The sequence below is a fragment of the Mobula birostris genome, chromosome 6 (genome assembly GCF_030028105.1).
Source record: "Mobula birostris isolate sMobBir1 chromosome 6, sMobBir1.hap1, whole genome shotgun sequence".
In the NCBI taxonomy this organism is placed as follows: domain Eukaryota; kingdom Metazoa; phylum Chordata; class Chondrichthyes; order Myliobatiformes; family Myliobatidae; genus Mobula; species Mobula birostris.
This window is the reverse complement of record NC_092375.1, coordinates 136,151,327-136,164,875: the sequence shown is the minus strand read 5'-3', so window position 1 is coordinate 136,164,875 and position 13,549 is coordinate 136,151,327. Positions and strand designations below refer to the sequence as shown.

Sequence of the window (13,549 nt, the reverse complement as noted above, 5' to 3'; positions counted from 1 at the left end):
GTTAATCTACTAACCTGTACGTCGTTAATCTACTAACCCATACGTCGGTAATCTACTAACCCGTACGTCGGTAATCTACTAACCTGTACGTTGTTAATCTACTAACCCATAACTCGGTAATCTACTAACCCATACGTCGTTAATCTACTAACCCGTACATCATTAATCTACTAACCCGTACGTTGTTAATCTACTAACCCGTACGTCGTTAATCTACTAACCCGTACGTCGGTAATCTACTAACCTGTACGTTGTTAATCTACTAACCCGTACGTCGTTGGACTGTGGGAGGAAACCAGAGCACCCGGAGGAGGGAGGGAGGGAGGTCACGGTGAGAACGTACAAACCCCTTACAGGCAGAGGTGGGAACTGAACCCGGGTTTACTGGTGCTGTCATAGCATAAGCCCAACCACCATGCTACTGTGCTGCCCCGTTTTAAAGAGGTTTGTTTTCATATTTACATGTTCACATTGATTTAATCCGAATATTTACTTTGGTTCGCAAAGTAAAGCATGACCATTCTTACCCAGAATGCTCTCCAGTGCCCTGTGTTGCCCATAGGTCCCATACGATCTCTAGAGAGCTACCCGTCACCTCATACTCCCTTTCCAGCGGCATCCGGGCCTGTACATATCATCAGAAGAGGAGCCTCAATAGAGTGGATGTGGAGAGGGTGTTTCCTATGGTGGGAGAGTCTAAGACCAGAGATCACAGCCTCAGAATTGAGGGATGTTCATTTAGAACGGAGGTGAGAAGGAGTTTCTTTAGCCAAAGGGTGATAAATCTGGGAAATTCATTGCCACAAGTGACTGTGGAGGCCAAGTCATTAGTTATATTTGACAGATTCTTGATTCGTCAGGGGATGAAGGGATTTGGGGATGAGGGCAGGGGATTGGGGCTGAGAGTAAAATGAATCAGCCATGATGAAATGGGATTAGTTTAAAATGTCAGTGGTCACATGGACAATGTGGTCAGAGGGGTCTAGTCCTGTACTGTTCTTTGGAAGTTCAGTATACCTGGTATGTTGGGTGAGGCTGACTGAATTGTCTGTTGGAAGGATTCTGGTTAATTTGACAATTTACACCTATTTTATACCAATTGAGGAAACTTGCAGCAAATTCCCTTTAAGTACCAGGGGAAGTAAATACCAGTTACTTTGACCTGGCAGTAGGAGAGTAGCTTGAGTAGCCAGTGATGGGTCAGAGTTCAAAGAGGTGACTCGTGACTCTGATTGGCCTGCACCTAACGCTTCTTAAATTGACAGGAGGACCGGTGAGCGAGTCAGCCCGAGGAGCAAAGGTCAACGACGAGAGAAGGGCCAAGGGAGGAGGGAAGGTCGGCCACCGACGGCGACAAGACCTTGGTGACACAGAGGAGATGGCGCGAGGGGAAAATGGAAATCCGCGTCTAGCTGAGCACACTCATCACAACACTGACTACAACTCAGTGTACGAGAGGGAGCACGCTCAGGGTACCAGGAAAACGACACGTGGTAAGTGTCTGACTAAACCAACAGCCCAGGGTGTATCTGGAGTTGGACCAAGTGAGCATCTTGTCTCAGGGATGGCTTTCATCTAATGAGTGATTTAAAGAATCAAAGAACATTTAACCCTCCCCTTCTGTAACCCAATAAAATCCAACTCCTCCATGCTGGCTTGGGGGAATAAACTTTCGTCATCTTGTGATGGCCAAGGAGTAGTCCAACCAGGGGGTCCCCCAACTCACTTTGTCCGCAACCCCCCCCCCCCAAATATCAAGAAAGGAGGCTGAAGTGTATTCAGAACCTGAGGAGAAATCCCTTTAGATGTTCAAACAGGGGCTGCAGCCTCATGTTCTGTACATAGATGGGACACTAACACACCTGTGACTATCTGTTGGAAGCCTGAGGAACAGAGACTTACATCATTACTTTAACCGGCTGCTCAGTGCTCACTCCGGTCTACTCGTAACCTTTGAATTCCTGACGGATCGGTACCTTTCCCACAGGTTCCACCCACAATAAAACTGCTGCTGTCTCTCCCATGACAGCCTGGTCCCAGTCAGAACACGGGAGTCTGGGTACAGACGAGGAACTGGGGTCACCGACCGGCCGTGGGGAAGGGTGAGTATTATTGTTCTAATGAAGACTCCCTCTGCTTGCTCAGGATGTCACTCAGAAGGTGTGGGCCGTCACTGCCTCACCATGGGTTGCTCTCACCTCTTCAGCTCCCTTTCTACACATCTCTGTTTACCCAAGCTTCTGACCCCTGCCTCGTCTTGCAGAGATAAACAGAAGCACAGGGACAGATCCCGTGTAACCTTGGTTAATGTTATATTCATTGATGGAAGTTTTATGCAGATATAAGTTTCTTCACTGGCAAGAAAGCCTATTCCCCGAGGTCACAAATCGACAGTAAAATCATCCATGTAGATACGTTCATACGGTGATTTATGGTAATTAGAATTTAATGCTTAGAAGTGCGATGGAAGCAGATTCAATAACAACTTTTAATTTGTACTTAAGGAATTAATTGCCGGGTTGCGGGGGGAATAAGATGAATTGGATGCCCCTGCCCAGGATCCAACACCAAATAAACCTGAACAATTTCCTCCGTGTCTGCTTCCAGCTTCTTGCATTTTTTAATTTCAGATTTCTAGCATCTGGAATTTTTTTGATTTTCTTCCTGGAGGAATCTTGTATGTTTCACCAAGATCAGAAGAGTGCTATTGAAAAGAATAAGGGCGTATCTCATTGAAACCTACTGACTACTGAGAGCTCTAGATAGAGTGGTCATGTAGGGGATGTTTCTGATAGTGGAAGAGTCTATGACAGAGCACACAGCCTCAGAATACAAGGATGCCCCTTTAGAACAGAGATGAGGAGCAATTACTTTAGCCAGAGTTTGGGAATCTGTGGAATTCTTTGCCACAGATGGCTGTAGGTATATTTAAAGCAGAAGTAGACAGGTATTTAATTTAGCAAGGATGTCAAAGCTTATGGGAAATAGGCAGGAGAATGGGGTTGTGAAGGAAGATAAATGGGTCATGATTGACTGGAGGAGTGGACTTGATGGGCCAAATGGCCCAGTTCTGCCCCTATGCCTTGTGGTCTGTAGATTTTCATGTACACAGTCACTGTATATTATGGAGGGCAGAGTACCCAGGAACACAGTGTGGCCAAACTAGCCACTAGTCCAAGGAATTAACCTGTTAATGGCCCCATATCTGCTCATGGTACAGGGTGCCCATCTTCATCTCCCTGACTTCTGTGTGGGGTCTGTGATGATTTCAAAGACTTCCAGAGCTGACAGGAAGTGATGTTCCTCGCAGCATTTCCCAGTCATGCAAAGTATGGCAGGGTTGTTGGTGAAATTAAGACCATAAGACATAGGAGCAGAAATAGGCCCATCGAGCCTGCTCTGCCTTTCAGACATGGGTGACCTTTATTCCCCGTTCTCAACCCTATTCTCCTGCCTTCTCCCCGTAACCTTTGACACCCTTACTAATCAAGAACCTGTTAGCCTCCTCTTTAAGTGTACACAATGACTTGGCCTCCACAGCCGTCTGTGAAAATGTATAAATGGACAGCCATCCCTCCTGCAAGACAGGGGGTGTCTTGTCCCCGTAGGTGATAGGGTCATAGAGCACTAGGCACAGAAACAGCCTCTTCAGCCACGCTGATCTATGATAAACTATTATTCTGTCTGGTCCCATCGACCTAACATAGCCCATGTACCTATCCAAACTTCTCTTAGATATTGAAATCGAACTTCTGCCACATCTACCACTTCTGCTGGCAGCTCGTTCCACACTCACCACCCTCTAACTGAAGAAGTTCCCTCTCATGTTCCCTTTAAGCATTTCACCTTTCACCCTTAATTTATGGCCTGTAGTTCTCGTCTCACCTATGCTCTGTTCGGTGCAGTGAGGATGGACACCCTCCCAGAGCCAGCCGGAGGAGAAAGCAGCGAGAGGACGGCTTTGTAGCTGAAGAGGATTCGGAGGGTGACGTTGGAGACTGGGAGGCCGAGCCGTGGAGTGAACTATCCAAGCGAAGAACTGAAATCAACGCCGTGAGTTGGACAAAATCCTCTCCTTCAAGGTCAGACTGGTATCCTAGACATCAATCTGGGATAAAGATCAACTTCCTGCTCTGCCAGGTGATCTGGAGGCGTTAAAAATGTCTGCCAGAGTGAGCCCCAGTTTAGGGCTTGTGGGCATGGTTTCTGAGCAGGATGGCTTGCTCAGAATGGCTTGTGTTGGTGGCCTGAGGATAAGGCGGAAGGTATTTTTTTGTGAAACATTGTGCAATTGTTTACTGTTCACAGAAGAAACAGAAAGCCAAAAAGAGAGGAAGGAAAAGTTCCAGCCAGGACCCAAATATGGAGGAGGCCGACTGGGCACCCAGAAGTGCAGGAGGGTCGAGAGAGTCCGCAGGATCGGTCCTGGTTCCGGGGGGAAGCTCGCCGTCAGAGCAAGGGACGTCACGTAGGAGGCCAGCAGCAAACAATCCCTCCCAGCCCAGGAGCTCCCTGACCCCAAACAGGCCACTGGGAGGAAAGAAGAAGAACAGACGCGCTGAGTTTGTTGTAGGTGAGCAGCCTGGGTGGTGGGGGGCTTTTTCATGTGGCAGAGACTCCGCAACCCCAGCGTGTCATAAACATCAGAGGTTTTGCCAACGCTGGAAATCCAGAGCAACCCCCAAAAATGCTGGAGGAACTCAGCAGGTCAGGCAGCATCTATGGAAATGAATAAACAGTCGATGTTTCGGACCAAGACCTTTCATCAGAACTGTGTGGGTTAATCTTAAATATCCAGAGATTAATGCAAAATGTTGGGGAAACTCATCATGTCAGGCAGCATCTATGGAGCCTTCTTTTTCTGGCACTACCTTTCCAGTCCTGATGAAGGGTCTCGGCCCCGAAACATTGAGTGTTTATTTCTTTCCATAGATGCTGCCTGACCTGCTGAGTTGCTCCAGCATTTTGGGAGTGTGTTCCAACCCCAGTAGGTCTGGCTTTAGTGCTGTAGGCACAGAGTGAGTGAAATGCAATAGCAGTTGAGCTCTGCCCCTCACTTCTTCAGGAAGACCCAGAGAGAACAGAGCCCGGCAACAGCAGAGGAAGGCGAGGAGAGGGAGTGAGGTGGAGGAGGACGTTGTCACCCAGATCGGCTCGGAGACGTGTGGGTTGCACTCCCCCAGCGGAAGGAGCATGCCAACCACAGGATCAGCTGGTGAGGCCGAGGCAGGCGTGAACCCCAGTTCTACTGACGTCAGAGCTGTGGGCTCGGGGGAAGAAGGAGTGTGGTTCAGAGGACAAATGGACGTAAGTAACGCGGGTGAAACGGATCAAAGTGGAAGTTAAGCAAACCCGGGGAATTGCTATAAAGGGAAAATCAAAGTATGTCACCATCAACTACCCTGAGATTCATTTTCTTGCAGGCATTTACATAAAGAAATACAATAGGGGCTTTGGGGTTCTTGCGTTTAACTGTCATTCATTCTTTGGGGCACTCCTCTGTTTGTGAAGAAAAAGAATTTCAGGATGTATATTGTATGCATTTCTGACATTAAATGTGCCTATTGAATTTATGAAATAAAACTATACGCAAGTAAAGACCGACAAGCAACCATTGTGCAAAAGAAGATAAATTGTGCAAACGTAAGTGGTGGGGTCCTTGAAAGTGAGTCTGTGGGCTGTGGAATCAGTTCAGAGTTGAGGTGGGTGAGGTTATCCACACTTGTTCAAGAGCCTGTTGGTGGAAGGGTAATGGCTGTTCCTGAACCTGTTGGTGTGGTACCTCTTGCCTGATGTACGAGCGAGAAGAGAACGCGGCCCGGATGGTGGGGGCTCTTGATGATGGATGCTGCCGCCTTGTAACAGCGTTCCATGTGAATCTGCTCAAAGGTGTAGGGATAAGACGGAGCTTTCTCCATTAAGTGGAAACCCACCATCTCTAACCCATTTAGTTAGAACCGAGACAGGAGGAGGGGGAACGGCGGAGGGGGGGGGGGGTGATCTATCTGTTGAAGTAAGTATGGAGGGAAATTGGCATCTGCTAAAGGAGCTGGGATGTACAGTATTCCAACATACACTGTTTTCCAGACCTCACACTCACCTCCCCCCGCCAGCAGCTCCCTCAAAGGGAAGTCGCACACTAACTGCCCGTGTGTCCATTAGGGAAGCACTGAGTGGCCGGAGGATGCAACGGCTGTGCCAGGGTCAAAGCCTCTGAGGCAGGTGGGCAGCAATAATATGGAAGCTGACCAGTGGCCTGATGGGGACTCACGGAACCACGGCGAGCAGTTGGATTCCGGCGAGCACAGGCGTTGGAAGTTGGAGCAGCAAATCCAGCAGGAACTGGATGAGGAACAGAGGAGGAGGGAAGAGCGAAGGTAGGAGATTGTGGATGGTGAGGGGTTAGTTAATGGTGACCCTCCTTCTTGCAGGTGAAATACAAGGGTAAAGGAAAGCCCCCCTCCCCCCACTGCACAAATTCAAGGGAGAATGAGGGATGGTCAGAGCTGTGGGTGAAGACGAGGAAGGGGAAGACCAGATTGCTGGTTGCAGCCTGATGGATCTCTACTTCACTGATTGCTGAGTGTGGATATTTTTGGCCTGTTTTAACCCTGTGTTGTGCTAATAGGACTCTTCTCCCAATCTAGTTTCAGGCTCCTTCATTATTTTTTTGTGTGACTGCCCTATGGAGTGGGCAGCAGAGACTTTTTCCCAGGGTGGAGATGCCTAATACAAGGGGGGCGTATGTTTAAGGTTGATTGGAGGAAAATACAGGGGAGTGGTAAGTGCTCTCACACAGATTGGTGGGTTCATGGGACGCCCTGCCGGGGTGGTGATGGAGCTCGATACATTAGGGACTTTTAAAAGTCCAGAACGGTAGAAATACGGAGGGCTAAGTAGGAGGGAAGGGTTAGATTGATTTCAGAGTAGGGTAAAAGTTTGGCACAACATCGTGGGCCGAAGGGCCAGTACTGTGCTGTAGTGTTCTGTGGTCTAATCTGTCCCTCCTCGAGGCACTGCCTCCCGGTTTCATCAGCCTGGGTTTGATCCTGACGATAACAGCCCGAGTTTTCTCCCATGTCTCAAAGGGAACGTGGATGCAAGTTAATTCACCATCACATGAGCCGTGTCGTAATGAGCGATCACAGACTTCCATCCATGACCATGATTGCTCTTGGCAGATTTTTCTACAGAAGTGGTTTGCCTTTGCCTTCTTCTGGGTAAGTTAATGAACCCATGTGAATCAAAGTGCTATGTTTGTAACTGACTGGATGTGGCCGCCAGGTTGAAAAGACAACAGCGGGAATCTCCAACAGCAGAGCAGGAGGAGGCTGAGCAGCAACAAGATGAGGAAGGGCAGCGGGACCGTGAACGGCAGCAGAAACAACGGGAAGAGTATCGAAGGAAAGTCCAGGAAATGCAGCAGGTTAAAGAGAGGATCCTGCAAGAGAGAGCAAGTACGGACAACTGGGGAGGGTATGTCGGTTACGGGGGGGGGGGGGGGGTGGCTGTAATCATTTGAATAAAGGGGAAAGGTGGAGGGGGATGTTAAGGCTGTTTTTCGTTAGTTTTTAAAAAATTGTCACATGCACATTGAAGCATCGAATGAAATGTGTTGTTTGCGTCAATGCCCAACACAGTCCAAGGTTTGTGCTGGGGGTTGAGCGGGGAGGCAGCTCGTAAGTGTCACCACGTTTTCATAGCATGATAATTCTTTAACCCTAACCTGTCTGACTTTCATAGCATGATATCTCTTTAACCCTAACCTGTGTGACTTTCAATACATGATAATTCTTTAATCCTAACCTGTGTGATTTTGGGATGTGGGAGGGAACTCACACTGTCATGGTCTCCCCTTACAAACTTCTTTCAGACAGAGGCGGGTTGCTGACAGTCTCCCCATACAGACTCCTTACAGACAGATGGGTTGCAGATATGGTCTCCCCATACAGATTGAGCTGGCTGCAGACACGGTCTCCCCCATATCGACAGAGATGGGTTGCCGTAAAGCTCTCTCTCTCTCTGTATCGCCGTAAAGAATTACACCAGCCGCTATCCTACTACTTTTCAGTCTTTGTCCTGAAGATGAGCAAGTCTTAAGAAATAAGGAACAGGACTCAGCTTTTTCAGTTAGACCATGGTAAACCCTGACTGGACTTCCTGAGGAAACACTTACATATGACAGGTAGAGATCGCACAAAATTCCCCAATGTGAGCTCATCAGCGATGATTTCAGTGAGACATCTTTACTCCCGTTCGCATATCCTTTTGTAATGGACCCTTTGCCTCCCACGTTGCCTGCACATTACCTTTAAATGACAAAGGCCCTAACACTTTTCAGTCCCTCGCTCTTTGAAAGGGATTTTGATTTTTTTTTGTCCCGCTTCACCCCCCATTGATGGCTTCATACTTCAGCTCCATCAGCCACCATCACTGAACCTGTCCACCATCCCTCTCTCCAACCAGCTACCCTACACCATCCCGGCACATCCACCCAGGCCCTTCCCGGATCTGCACCCAGCAAGGGGTGGCAGTCTGGAGGGTGTAACGATGGGTAATGGGACGTGGGGGCTCAGTGGAAACGGGCCGTCGGCCTCCGTGCCGCTCCGGGGTCCTGCGTGTGAGTGGCCTGCGTTTCGCCCGCAGGGGAGAAGGCACGCCTGCAGCGGCTGCACCAGCAGCAACTGGAAGAGGAGCGGCGGCTCCTGAGCGAGATGGACGAACCTCAGCGGCAGGAGTATCTGAGGCTGAGGCAGGTCAGGGAGCAGCAGTGGGAGGAGCGGCGGCAGAAGGAGGGCGAGAGGAACAGGTGGCTGCTCGAGGAGGCGCGGCGGGAAGCAGAGTCTTTCCTTAGGTGAGTGACGTGGTCTGCGGACGCACACTAGGCCCCACAGAGAGATGCATGGCACCACACTCATACACTTCACCCACGCAGACAGCACCCTGTGGACTAGACCCCCTTAGACACAGCTTCAAGTGCACAGACACTGAACTGCATAGACAAACAGACCACACACACATTATTGCTTACTCAAACCGAGGCCCATATACTGTACATACATGATGTCGAGTACATAGGCTGTACCCATACACATGATACCGCATACAGTACACCACACCCCCCGTACACAGACCAGTACCACACACCATAAACATTCGAGCAGAATTAGCCCATCGAGTCTGCTCTGCCATTCCGTCAAGGCTGATTTATTATCCTTCTCAACCCCATTCTGCTGCCTTCTCCCCATTACCTTTATGTGCTGATTAATCAAGAACCTACAGCACCAACCTCCACTTTAAATATACCCAATGACTTGTCTCCACAGCCATCTTTGGCAATGAATTCCACAGCTTCACCACACTGGCTCAAGAAGTTCCTTCTCATCTCCATTCTAAAGCGATGACCTTCTATTCTGAAACTGTCCTAGACTCCCCCGCTATAGGAAACATCCTCTCCACATCCACTCTATCCAGGTCTTGAAGGGGATCCTGCATGAGGCCCTTTACACCTCAGATTTCTGAATTTTCTCCCCACTTAAAAACAATTTATGCCTTTATTCCTCTAGTAAAGTGCATGACCTGACACTGTATTCCATCTGCCACTTATTTGCCCACTCTCCATATCTACCAAAGTCCTTCCTCAGCCTCCCTGCTTCCTCAACACGACCTTCCCTTCTACCTATCTTTGTATTGTCTGCAAACTCGGCATAAAGGCATCAATTGTGACATCCAAGTTGTTGGCATATAATGTGGGAAAATAGTGGTCCCAAAACCAACCCCAGCAGAACACTACTAATCACTGGCAGCCAAACAGAAAAGGCCCCCTTATTCTGACTCTATTTCCTGCCAGTCAGCCAATCCTCCATACATGTTGGAATCTTCCCTGTGGTAGCACGGGCTCTTACATTGTTAAGCAGCCTCATGTGTGGTACCTTGTTGAAGGCCTTCTGAAAATCCAAGTACTTAACATCCACCAGTTTTCCTTTGTCTATCCTGCTTGTTATTTCCTCAAAGAATTCCAACAGATTTGTCAGGCAAGATTTCCCTTTAAGGAACCTACCTGCCCGTCCTTTCAAATCAATATGTATCCTTGGATGTTAAGCTCCAATGATCTTTCAGCCATGGCTTGGCAGTGCTCACAACATTGTGCCTGCCCATTTCTAACTGTGCTACAAGATCATCTGCCTTACTCAATATACTGCAACACTCAGATATGACACCTTCAGTCTCGTATTCACCACCCTTTTCAATTTTGCTCCCATGTTACCGGAAGCTAAATTCTTACCCCTTTCTAAACTTGTTTTTTTAAAAAAATATAATGTGGCTACCTTTGTAATCTCTGCTACACTCTCTCCGCACTTGTCCAAACCACTGAACCTACTATTTAGTAAAAGGCATACTTCAGCCCATCCCACTGACTGCAATTTTGCCCCATCAACTGCTCATCCTTCCTCACAGGATCACTCCACACTGCATCTACAGTACTTGTCTATCCCTCTGCCAAATTATTTTAATCCTAAAGCTCTAGCAAACCTGCCCATAGGATATTGATCCCCCTCAAGTTCAGTTGTAACCACTCCCTTTTGTACAGGTCATACCTTCCCCAGAAGAAAGTTCAAATCTGAAACCCTGCCCCAGTTCCTCAGCCACCCATTCATCTGCCAGATCATCCCATTCCTACCCTCACTGGCAAGTGGCACAGGCAGCAATCTACAGATCCAGAGCAATCCTTTCTACCTAGCTCCCTATATTCTCCCTTCAGGACTTCCTCCCTTTTCCTGCTTCTGTACCCAATATGTCTCACAACTTCTGGCTGATCACCTTCCCCCTTTAAAATACTGTGGACCCGATCAGAGGCATCCTTTACCCTGGCACCTAGCAGGCAACATGCTATCTGGGTGTCTCTTTCACGTCCACAGGATCTCCCATCTGCTGTTCTAATTATCACTATCAGTACTGCACCCCTCTTCTCTGCCATTCCTTTCTGAGCCACAGAGCCAGACTCAACATCAGAGACGTGGTAACTGCTGCTTTCCCCGGGTGGGTCGTCCCCCAACAGTATCCACAGCGGTATACTTGCTACTGAGGGGATCGGCCACAGAGGTACTCTGTACTGACTGTCTCTTCCCTTCCCCTCGCCTGCAAGTCACCCTGCTACCTGCCTCCTGCAACTCAGAAGTGACTACCTCCTTCATACACAGCACCATGTACACAGACTTGAGCCCAACACTGAGCACAGATACACAGACCAGATCTGCACAGGCAGCTCCAGCCACACAGGCAGGACCCACACGCACATGGTGCTGCGTACACTGATTGGACCCATTCAGACAGCATCTTGTAGCCAGACCAGACCCATATACACGAGGTGCCGTGTATGTACTAGATCCGCACACAAGACACTGCTTTAACGGCCCCCAGCATACTCTCATTCCTCACCTTACCCTACCCATCAAAACCAGTCCACTTCCACATTCCTTTAGCTTCCCTCTACCTCTCCTTGTTGCTAATGGTCCACTGTCTCCCTGCAGGCAGAAGGGACTGATCGGGCAGGGCCTGGTGCTGCGTGGAGGCCTGCTGTTAGAGTTGCTGGAGCTGGAGCAGGGCCAGAGCATCTCAAGGCCTTGGGTCTTCTCCTACTTTGAGCTGATGGAGATCCTGGGTCTGGAAACACCAGTGAAGAGTGAACCAGCGGAGACTGGGAGTGAGTGAGTCTTTGCTTGGAATGTGAACACTTTCACCCGTCAAGGAAGGACTGATTGAAAATACAAAGGTTCTTATTCAGAAATGTGCACACGAACAAGGAAAAGGAGGCCAATCCGCCCCTCAAATCTGTCCTTTGATAGAATCGTGGCCAATCTGATGGACATCCTCATCTCCACATTCCCATCCAACCACAGTAACACTTCAACCCTTTGCCTAAGGAATATTCCTAGACACAATGTAAACGTAACTTTGCTGGATCAAATAACGACAGCACAAAAAGATCGTCGTTACTTATCTTTTCACTGGTTTATTTCTCCAAGCTCAGCCGGCGAGTGAACTTGGACCCGACATCAAGGAAGGAATCTTTCTTATCTCCCCGGCTGTTCTACAAGTTCACTGCCCGATGTCAGAATTGTCAGAAGTTATAAGGCCACCGATACAAAAGAACAATCACTATTCTGGCCAAGTCAATGGACTATTGATACAGAGAACAATCAGTTTGATAACTATTCCGGTCAAGTCAATGGACTATTGATACAGAGAACAATCAGTTTGATAACTATTCCGGTCAAGTCAATGGACTATTGATACAAACGTACAATCAATTTGTTAGACACTCCAGCCACCTTAATTAAAGAAAGGAATGTCCTACCTAGTTTGCTGGAGCCACAACTTAATGACAAAGATAAGAACATCCGTCAAATTTATGCTTTAGTTAAGAAAGGAATGTTCTGTCTAATTTCCATCAGGTACTGCTTTTTGTCAAAATCAAAGCCATCTTATGTGGATCTGGGCGAACTTTAATCATCTTGCTCCAAAGAAAGCAGCTGTGAGACGTTATTCAAGCACACTGCAGTCACAGACATAGTCAGTACTGAATCCATTGTTTACAGGAATCTGAGAATCCCCCATTCCCTTAAACTTTATTACACAAGGACTTAAGAGAGCAAAAATAAAACACTTCATCTCTGCCTTGTTTAAGTAGGCAACCCTTTATTTTTAAATTGTAGTGCTTCATTCTAGATCCACCCCATGAAGAAATATCCTCTCGTCATTCACGGTCCCTCAGTATTTTCCAGTGACACCGTGTGAGCCTAAGCACATCAATTCGATCTTGGTTGCCAAAGAAATACCCACAGTCCCACTCTCCTACTAATTTCCTGCACCCTATTCTCTCACATATTCCCAGTAACACTACCCTGAGTGCCCTATCACCGAACACTAGAACGTATTTGGTGCGTGGGAGGACATGGGACAATCTGGTGGGAGGGAGTGGGGTGACTAAAGTCACAGGGACAATGTGCAAATTCTACATGAACAGAGGTCAGGATCCAACCCAGGACACTTGAAGCAATTGCAATGCTTGAAGGGAGCTGGTGTTTTTGGTCCCCTCGTAGGACAGGTTAAGGAACAAATGCGAGAGGAGGAGTAGTGAGTAGCAGAACAGCCTGGTTCTACTGGAAACACAAGAGACTGCAGATGCTGGAACTGGGAGCAAACAAAAGCTGCAGGTCGAGCAACATCTGTGGAGGCAAAGGGGCTGGTCGCCGTTCTGGGTTTGATCTGAGCCTGGTCACATTATCCAGTCACACTCACCTGTGCCCACAGGTGAGGAAGGAGCACCTGGGGAGGGGGGGGTCAGCACCAGAGGCTGGGAGGGAGACAGCAAGAAACAAAAGTATCATAGAAGCAACACTTCTTTCTGTAGCTTTTAAAAAATTTTTTTTACAAAATATAAAATTTTTGTTAAAAAATATTACTAAGTATAATCACAAAATAATCTGTGGAAGACATGTAAAGTAGAAACACAATTCAGAGCAGAGACAGCTGGATTCTAGCCTGA

General features: G+C 48.1%; 1 protein-coding gene across 1 annotated transcript in view; it reads left to right on the top strand.

Annotated features, from left to right (window-relative positions):
- Nucleotides 1–13,331, top strand: part of LOC140198724 (uncharacterized) — a 61,705-nt gene extending 48,374 nt beyond the window's left edge. The window contains 9 exon segments of the mRNA XM_072259739.1: nucleotides 1,266–1,493; nucleotides 1,988–2,102; nucleotides 3,906–4,053; nucleotides 4,309–4,573; nucleotides 5,066–5,307; nucleotides 6,163–6,377; nucleotides 7,285–7,457; nucleotides 8,647–8,854; nucleotides 11,532–13,331. Of these exon segments, the coding sequence (XP_072115840.1) occupies nucleotides 1,266–1,493; nucleotides 1,988–2,102; nucleotides 3,906–4,053; nucleotides 4,309–4,573; nucleotides 5,066–5,307; nucleotides 6,163–6,377; nucleotides 7,285–7,457; nucleotides 8,647–8,854; nucleotides 11,532–11,712 (1,775 nt within the window). The 3' untranslated portion in view covers nucleotides 11,713–13,331.
- The last annotated feature ends 218 nt before the right edge of the window (nucleotides 13,332–13,549 follow it).